The following is a 10,270-nucleotide window of genomic DNA, read 5'->3' on the forward strand; positions in this document are numbered from 1 at the left end:
CCCATGCTAGGCTTATTTTTGCAACCATCTTCTATTTTTCCAACAGTTTTTTTGTTTGTTTGTTTTTACTCATGTCATTATCTTTCTCTGAAATGCCTTCTCTACCGCTCTAACCAAGTGAAAAAATTAGGCATACTTGAAGGCCCATTTTAAATTCTGAATTCTGAACCCAAAGGTTTCCCTAAGTACTTCAGTTGGAAATGAGGAATTTAGTGCTCACTGTCTACGTTATTGATACTGCACTCACCATATGTTGTCTTGTGTTATGTCTATGTGTTTGTGTTTCCCCTCTCCAACTAGATTTATAAGCTGCTAGTATTCAAAAGCCAGAACTAATTTATTCGTCTTCGTATTTCCCAAGCACTGTTAGAAAATAGAGGATTACTAACATAATATAATAAAAAAATCATAAAAAAAAAGAAAAGAAAAGAAAATAGAGGATTGCCCCTTATTCAACCATGCCAGTTGTACTTCATATTCAATAGATACTGCTTGAAGGACTTAACGAGTTAATCTAATGGTGTATTACACACACACACACCGAGCTGATGACTAGTAAATGGAATTTATAGCTTATATAATCGCTAAGGATCCTTCCTTAAAATCTATATCACAATAATTCTGTAAAAGAGTTAAGTGAATAAACTCCTTAATAAAAAGCTTCACAAAACTAGTCAGTTGTGTTTCTCTATTTTGTCTTGTTGAATCTTAATCATAAGAGATTTTATGATATGTTTTTGTTCCATAGTACAATTTGTCAGGAAAAAAAAAAAAAGAGCATACAGTAATAAGAAAAACAGGCCTAGAAAGAAGAGAGGGAAGAACTATATAAACAGTAACCACAGACTGGAAAAAAGAAACCTAAAAGGTGATTTAACATAATTATAATTTCCTTCTGACTGAAGCAATTCTGGTTATTTCCTGCCTAAAGTTCAGAGAGGTTGAGAGCTCATTGCCTTTCATCCAAGAATGCCCATCCTAAAGAATCAGCCCCAAATAAAGGAACACAGAACAGATGGGTGTTACTCATATTATGAATAGTACAGCCTTTTAATTCATACCTGGTCCAGTGATCCACAGACAACAAAAGCAGAAGCCTAGCCTTAGTCCTTGAGACTGAAAAATCAGAATACACACGGCCATTTAGAGAAAAGGATGAACCCATGTTTTCAATTAGTCATGGTGCTTGTTACCATTGAGCACTACTCTGCCAGCACTTACTTGGTGCTAGGGACTTTCTATTCATTATCTCTAATCCTTAAGCTAAATCTACGCTGTCTGGCAATGAAGGGCATTGTCTGCTGAGAATGACTGCTAATGACACAATTACATATCAAAGCATTTTGTTCTTGTTTTACAGATTCAAGATGGCAGCTGGCATAAGGCAAAATTCCTTTTTCACACCCAGGACCCTAATCAGCTTCCAGTAATTGAAATACAAAAACTTCCTCATCTCAAAACCGAAAGGAAGTACTACATTGAAAGCAGTTCTGTGTGCTTTCTCTAAGGTTTCTGAATTAGTTCAGAGTTTGTGCTGTTGGCCAGGTAATTGCTGCAGAGGGAAAAATATAGACAGAAAGATACTATCATTGTGAAATGCATGGAATAAAGCATTGGCTAAATCTTAAAGAATCTCAGGAAGAAAAGATTTCCTCCTAAGAAGGAGAAAAGGCATTTTTAAAGGACTATAAATGATAAAGTATTTAATTCTTTAAAAAATTATATTGATCTGAGCTTTCTTAGAGAATTCCCTAGAACTGAAAATTTATAAACATGGAATTCTTCAGATATCCTATATTTTTTGACTGAGAGCAAAGTACCCATTAGACAGCTGGAGATGCAGAGCGCTAGGGAGCAATACTGGCTAATGCTTCCATATGTGCGATGCTTCTGTCTAAAAATTACAAGCCACGGTCTCACATGTCTTATTTTCCCAAACACTAAGCTGTATTCAGGTCCCCAATGGGCATATACATCTTAGCCGGTGGTACACTACCTCTTACGTGTTGCCTTTTTGTGTTGCTCGGTGCTCTTTCTAAAACAAGGTGCTTGTGGCTTTCGTAGACTATTTTATTTCTTTTTTCGTCTTTGTCATTCTTTAAGAGTGTATGTACTGGTTACATCAAGATATGTTTTGGTCGTTAGTACTTATTTTAATTTGTTTGGTTACATACTTAATAACAAGTAAAACATTATTTATGTGAAGTCCTTGTTCTACTTAAAAATTCTCTTTGTGGATATGGAATCAAAGCCAGCACGCTGTAACCTGTGCTTATGCACAAGAGAATTGGGAGGTTTCTTTTGTTTTTATTTTTTAAATTGTTGTAAAAAATATTACAGGCCAGCTACATCCAGTAGTAGGTTTGGGTTAGACTTTGGGGTTGTGATATACTATTTTTAAAAATCCATGATCATCTGGAATGATACTATGTATATAAATATTTTGTAAAGTTTTAATTCAGCAAATCTTCTGAAATTGCTGCTGTTTTAAATTATAAAAACCATTATTTCTGCTTCATAGGAATTACACGTTTTGTAGTATTCATTGATATTATTTCACTATTCTCAAATTTACTGTGTTGGGACCTAAAAGAATTCAACTTACCAAGTCTTTAAAGCAACATTCAGGAAAAAAAAAATCTTTAGCCATTTAAAATAGGCTCAGCCCATCCACCAGACTTTCCTTGTCAAAGAAATGTTAGTTCAGTATTAAAAAAAATATTATACCTTTTGGTATATAGAAAAGCTTGTACATCCATTATAAACATATCTTTAGCCACAGCAAACCACACTTACCTATCTATAATAAAAATATGCTTTAAATCTTTTTTGGTGGTATTCATTTTTCTTCTTTTGTTACCATATCCTTTTATTATGTATGATAGCCCTTTGCCGACAGTCCTTCTGTACTCTGTACATTTACATTATTACAAAGTATCTGTTACATACCTATAAGAAGATTATAGAGTCTATTTCCTACTTGTACAAAATGAGGTCAGGGCACAGAATAAACTCTCGCACATATGGTCAAATGACTTTCAACAAAGGTGGCAAGACCATTCAGTGGGAAAAGGACAGTTTTTTCAACAAATGGTGCTGGGAAAACTGGATATCTACATGCAAAAGAATGAAGTTGGACCCTTATCTGGTATCATATACAAAACTTAACTCAAAATGGATCAAAGTGCTAAATATAAGAGCTGAAACTATAAAACTCTTGGAAGAAAACATAGGGGAAAGTCTTCATGACATTGGATTTAGCAATGATTTCTTGGAGATGACCCTAAAAGCATGTTCAAAAAAAGAAAAAGATAAATTGGACTACATCAAAATTAAGAACTTCTGAACATCAAAGGACACTATCAAGAGAGTGAAAAGACATCCCACAGAATGGGAGAAAAAATTGCAAGTCATATATCTGATAAGGAATTAATCCCCAGGATGTATTTTTCTAAGACTCCTACAACTTGGCAGCTCTTCCTGCCCACAGGTCCTGTCCTCGTGCTTTAATAAAATCACCATTTTGCACCAAAATTTAAATAATTAATTAAATTAAACTTCTACAACTCAAAATAAAAAGCAATCTAATTTAAAAATGGGCAAAGGACTTAACAGACATTTCTCCAAAGAAGACATACAAATGGCCAACAAATGAAAAGATGCTCAACATCTCTAGTTATTAGGAAAATGCAAATCAAAGCCATAGGTAGATACCACTTGACACTCACTACGATGACTATTATCCAAAAGAAAACAAAAACAAAAAACAAAAAGAGGAAAATAACAAGCATTGGTGAGGATGTGGATGAAGTGGAAATTTTGTATGTTCCTGGTGGGAATGTAAAATGGTGCAGCCATTGTGGAAAATAGTTTGGCAGTTTTTCAAAAGTTAAACATAGAATTACCATATGACCAGTTGAGTATATACCTAAAAGAATTGAAAGAAGGTACTCAAACAGATATTTGTACACAAGTGTTCATAGAGATATTATTCAGAATAACCAAAAGATGGAAACAACCCAAATGTGCATCCACAGATCAATTGATAAACAAAATGCAGTATGTACATACAATGGAATATGATTTGGTCTTAAAAAGGAATGAAATTCTGATATATGCTATGACACTGATTACCTTGAAAACATTATGCTATGTGAAATAAGCCAGATGAAAAAAGGGCTAATTGTCTGAAGTACCACTTACCTGAAGTACCAAGAATAGACAAATTCAAAGACAGGAAATACAACAGAGGTTATCAGAGGCTGGGTGAGGTGGGAATGAGGAATTATCTTTTTAATGAGTACAGAGTTTCTGCTTGGGATGATGACAGCGTTCTGGAGATGGATAGTAATAATGGTTGCACAACATGTGAATGTACTCAATGCAACTGAATTGACACAATGATCTAAACGATCAATGTTATGTTGTACATTTTACCATATTTTTTAAAATAAGGTGATGGCAAAAATGTCTGATTTCCTGCTTGAGGACCATAGAATTGTTTTTTAAAAGGAGCAGAGGTTGATTCTAACTGAAAGAAACTGGAGTTTCTGTCTATGTGCCATACCTTTTGTTTCCCTCCGCCAAAAAATATTTTATTTCAGAGACACAAGTAGTTTTCCTAGATATCATTTAAGAAATATATATAAAATAGAAATACATTACTTTATGTTTTTTTTGTTTTTGAAATACTAACTTTAAAGCACATTTTAATCAATGTAATCATAGGCAATATAGTATGTGTAGTGGTTAAGACTACTCTGGGGATTAGCTGTGTGACTTTGGGTATATTATTTTTCATTGCCTCAGTTTCTTCACTGCAAAATGAGGATAATAAAAGTAAAAATCTATAAGAGTTAGGGTTCTTAGGGAAATAGAACCAGTAGGAGATATAGATAGATATAAGTAGAAATACAGAATTTACATGTAATATACATATAATATTATTATATATGCATAATATATAAAAATATTTTTTATTTTATGTTTTTATATGAGATTTGGCTTTGATGAACATTATGATGAATTGGCTTACACAATTATGGAAGCTGAGAATTTCCACAATCTGCCGCCTATAAACTAGAGCCCCAGGAAGGCCAGTGATGTTATTCAGTTAAGTCCAAAGGCCTGAGAACCAAGGGAGCCAATGGATTAAAATCCAGTCTGGTGGCCGGCGAAGATGAGAGGTCCCAACACAAGCATGCAGACAAAGCAAAAAGGGGCACATTCTTCCTTACTCTGCCTTTTGTTTGATTCAGGCCGTCAGTGGATTGGATGTTGCCCATCCACTTTGTGGGAGAAGGACAATTTACTTTACTGAGTCCACTGGTTCAAAGACTTATCCAGAAACACTGTCACAGAAACACCCAGAAATTATTTTTAACATGGGCACCTGTGGCTAGTCAAACTGACACATAAAATTAACTATAACATTATCTCACTTGGTGGTTGAATGGATTCAATAAATTGCCATGGGAAAGTATAAAACTGCCTAGCACAAAGCCAGTAATCACTCTGTAAGCATTAGCTGCTGCTCTTGTTGAGGCAACAACAACATCATTGAAGATTTAATAGATAAAGCTCCATGCTAGTTTTCACCAAGGAGGTGGTGGTGAATCCCTTAATAAAATCATTCATCTGTTTTACAGCCATGCCATCCCCATAATTTGTTTTATAACAATAGATTTATATATTTTAGAACATAGATTAACATAGATTATTTCTAGAAATAAGGTACAACTGTAACAGTATATAATTATATAATGCGACTCCCTTTTCTCCCCATTTTTGTATATTAATGTAGGAATTACAGTGGTCATTATAAGTAAATATCACCAATCTTTTTATGATATAAAACCAGAGCAGAAGGAATATTGGATTTAGATGCATAAAAGTTGAATTCAGTTCCAACCCTCTCACTCATCAGTTTGGGGTACTTGGTTAAATCACTAAGTGTCTGTTTCCTTATCTATACTGGGCAATTTTTTTTTTGTCCGCTTCTAATTATATGAGGTAGGTGTGTTAAAAATCTCCAACTGTGATTATGGATATTCCTGTTTCTACTTTTACATTTCATATTTTTGCTTGATACTTGTAAGTAGTCGCATCCAAATTTACCACAGCTTTATTCAGAGGTGTCCTGGTAAATGTTTAATAACTAGCCCTCCAGGGTGAAAAGAGAAACAATCCCTACTTGTCGTGTTAGCCAGTTTTCATGGTGTAAATGCTTGGACCATGCCAATTTTGTGTTGTAACTTGTTAGTGTCAACATGGTACATCTTTGTTCATCCCCTTATTTTTCATCTTTCTGCATCATTCTGGTTAGGCATATTTGTTATACTCAGCATATGCTTGTAGATTTGTTTATTTTTAATCTACTTTGACAATTTTAGACTCTTAGAGTAATTACTGTTAAATATGCATTTAAACCTGATATTTTACTATTATTTTGTATATGCCTCATCTCTGTTTCTTTTTCTTCCTTTAGATTAGTAAAATATTTTTTTATTCTATTTTCCCTCTTTTAGCTTGTTAAACATTATTTTTATTTTCTTTTAGTGGCTACTTTAAAGACAGTAATAAATATCCTTGACTTTGTAGAAGCCACAGAAATTAGTACTTTTCTACTTTTCAGACAACTCAAGAATATTATAAAATGTTAACTCCACTTATCTCTCTCTCTGACATTTTGGAATGTTATTGTCAGGTATTTTAATTCTGCACATATTTAGAATCCTACGGAATATTGTTATTTTCTAATATTTTAAACTGATAATATTTATTTGGCTTTATCCACCTATTTATACTTTCCTGTACTTTTCTTTCCTTCCTTCCATCCTTCATATTTTAGGTGAACTTGAAAGAAGCAAGAGAAGATGACATATGCTTTATGTAAAGGCAGAGTTACCATTGAAGCTAATAGATTTAAGCTTTAGGGCCCTGAAATGGCCTTCAAATTGTCTTCACCTGGGCATTTATGTTCATAGAGTTTGCAAAAACATAGCAATTTTTAGTTATTTTCCATAAAGAGGACCCTAAATTGTATGAGCCTCGGGCTTCACAAAACCTAGATCTATCCCTTCTTTTTACCTGGAATGAAATACAAATGTCATTCTTTCTGTAAGAAACAAGTTTTTGTTTATTTGATGACTACAATAAACAAAAACAGGGAATGTTGCTCGTGGCACAGAAATGACCTGAGCAGTAGAAACATGGTGTTCAGCAGCAGGCACTGTGACAGACCTCATTTTCTGACCAATAGTTAAGTTTGGTCCTCCGATATGAGAATAGCAACTTTTACAGTTTCAGAAACAAGTGTAAGCTAACCCTTCAATGTAATGTGCTCTGCCCTATTCAAGCACAACTTTTCTACCATGACCTACATAGTAATTGGCTGTGAAGGTATGACTAAGTCATTATCACCATAGCCCGGGTACACAATTATGCAATTTGTGTGCTTTGGATTCAGCGTCCTGGTATAATCCAAAGCTAATTTAGAAAAATGGCACCTTTATAGAGAAGAGCAACTAGTGGGGAATCCAAGCTATCATCTTAGCTGTACCTAGGAGTGGAATTTCAGTACTGCACAGAAGTGCAAAGTAATCCCAGTAACAATTCATTAAAAATAATTTGACTTGACAAGGTACCTAGTTTAGGATAAATTTAGAGTTGAAATTCAAGAAAACTTCTCATTTCTTGAAGCAGACACTGGAAATCCAGTTTCAGGAAAAAGACATTTCTTCATGAAGGGATAAAGATCTCTCTCAACTATTAGAATATAAAAACTTTATTTGAACTTTCTTGATATTACATTCAATTTTTCTCACTTGAATGTTTCAATTTGTAAAAGAGGTTAAACCATTTAACTACCAAAACAATTGCCCAGACACTATATAAAACATGCAGTTAAAATAATTTTTAATTATTCCCAAATATTTCGTACATAATCCAGTATACCATAGAAAAACACTATATATTTTTCCAAGTCCTCCTACAATGAAAAAATAAAAAAACTTTGAACAAGACTTATTAACTAGATACTAATGAGTTTTTGTTTTAATAGTTGGAAGTGAGAAATTAAAACAATCAGACTTTATTTAGTTTGATTTTATAACCAATATTATTGCTGCCTTCAGGGTTCAGGTGTTAAAAGAGAATAAATATTTTGGAATATTTTTCAGAAATTTTTTTCTAAAATCTTTGTAGAAATCTATTTCATGTACTTCCCTGCTGCAAATAGTTAGGACTTCTGTATTAGGTCCTGGATTCCTCTAATAGTAATGACCTAAATTGTTGGATCCCTCTAAAGACTCATCAATTATGTTTGAACCTCCTGAATCATGATTTGTTTGTTTGATCCAAATAATACTTTTGCCAATAATAGATTCAGCCAATTCTTTGGAAACAAGTGACTTGTGTTGTAATAATAGGCCCATCCAAATCACAGTATGTCATGCTCCCCTGCTAAAGAATAATCATACCCAGAACAAATCTGCGGTTTCTTCTCTGTGTCCCAACCTCAGAACCCAAGCCGAGGAAATGAAACTGACTCCTGATCACCTCTAGGATAAAGAAATCCAAGTTTTTCTGCAAGGCCTATAAGGCCTTGGTGACTGGGCCTCTGATCACCTGTCAACCTGCTCACCTTCTTTTCTCGTCAGCGTCAGTGGACTCCAGCCATACCTAACTTATCTCATGTTCTCTGAACACACTATATGTTTTCATTTCTTTGCCTGGCAAGTTCTCCTGCCTTGTCCTCCTGGTCAACTCCTACTCTTTCTTCAAGTTAGCTCCTTGGAAAACCTTTCCTAACTTTTCCCACAAAGGAAAGCATGCTGCTTCCTCTTTGGATCACATTCTGTCTTCTCACTTGCTTCAGTGGGCTGTTACTGCTCTTCACATGCCTGTCTCCCTTCACTACAATGTGACCTTCCTGAAAGCAAAGTGTAGATTTTAATGCTTATAATCACGTAGAATGGCACAGTGTGTGATGCAAGTAGGAGCTCCAGTCCTCCACGTCTTCATGTTTTGTAGCATATTGTCAAGTAGAGACTGTGCTCTGAATTGGCAATTCAAATTGAGCAAAAAAGGCAATGAGCTGTGTGCTCAATGAGCTTTCTATCTAGGAGAGAAACTGATGGTTAATCAATGATAGCATTCATGAATATATCATTACAACTTGAAACCAGTGCTCTGAAAGAAACACCCACATACACACGAACTCTGACCTAGGCTGGATCAGAGGGAGGAGGAGTGCCTAAAGAATGCTTCCCTAGGAAAGTAGGGCCTACTTCCATCTGAAGGATGAGTAATGAGACATGAGGCTGAAGAGAAGATATGAGGGATCTTTGCAAGGCCATGATAAGGATTTGCTTCTTTATCCTAAGAGCAGCAATTAGACATTGAAGGGTTTTAAGGAGATGGCTGACATCATCAGACTTGTGATTTGCAAAGATGCTCAGGCTACAATTTGAAGAATGAAGAGACAAATATTTATTGACTGAATTAACAAATGAAGTACCACACCTAACTGATTCTTGAATATTTCTATTATCTAAATCTCAGCTAATTGGAGTTTGAATTCTAATAATCTCTTCTAGTGAAGCACTGCCCAATAGAAATATATAAGCCACATATGTAATTTAAGATTTTCTAGTAGCTACATTAAAAAAAACAGATGAAATTAATTTTAATAATGTATAACCTAATATATCTAAAATATTTTCATTTCAACATGTGATCAATATAAAAATGTTATTAATGAGATATTTTACACTCTTTTTTTATGTGCTGAATCTTTGATAGCTAGTGTACATTTTATATTTACAGCACATCTCAATTTGGATAACCACATTCCAAGTGCTCAGTAGCTATTGTGGCTACCATCTTGGACTCTGTAATTGTAATGCCTTCGCCCAGTGATTTGCAAACCTGCTTATACACCGTAAGTACACACAGAGACACTTGTTAAAAGATTTTCCAGTAGCTCTCTCTATTTTGATTAAGTACCTCTACAGAAAGATCCAGAAATCTCATCAAGCACACCAGGTGATGCTGATACAACAGTCCATGGACAAGTACATGGGAATTGCTGCATTGCCTCAAAGTTGCAAATGTAATGAAATCTGTGTGGATATAATAAAACAGCTTGCATCCTGGAAAAATTTGAGCAATATCATGGGAAGCCCAGTAGGAAGGATGTTTAGGACACCTCTGAAATCATTTCAGAAAGTTACTATCATCCTTATTTTTGAAGAGCAATATGGAGAAT

At 34.5% G+C, this 10,270-nt stretch overlaps 1 protein-coding gene across 1 annotated transcript in view; it reads left to right on the top strand.

Annotated features, from left to right (window-relative positions):
• The window catches only part of COL24A1 (collagen type XXIV alpha 1 chain), a 366,899-nt gene extending 364,087 nt beyond the window's left edge, over window positions 1-2,812 (top strand). The window contains exon 60 of the mRNA XM_057310505.1: window positions 1,361-2,812. Coding sequence (XP_057166488.1) covers window positions 1,361-1,507 — 147 coding nt within the window. The 3' untranslated portion in view covers window positions 1,508-2,812. The remainder of the gene's footprint in view (window positions 1-1,360) is intronic.
• Window positions 2,813-10,270: the final 7,458 nt, after the last annotated feature.

This window comes from Ursus arctos, unplaced genomic scaffold (genome assembly GCF_023065955.2).
Source record: "Ursus arctos isolate Adak ecotype North America unplaced genomic scaffold, UrsArc2.0 scaffold_12, whole genome shotgun sequence".
NCBI classification, from domain to species: domain Eukaryota; kingdom Metazoa; phylum Chordata; class Mammalia; order Carnivora; family Ursidae; genus Ursus; species Ursus arctos.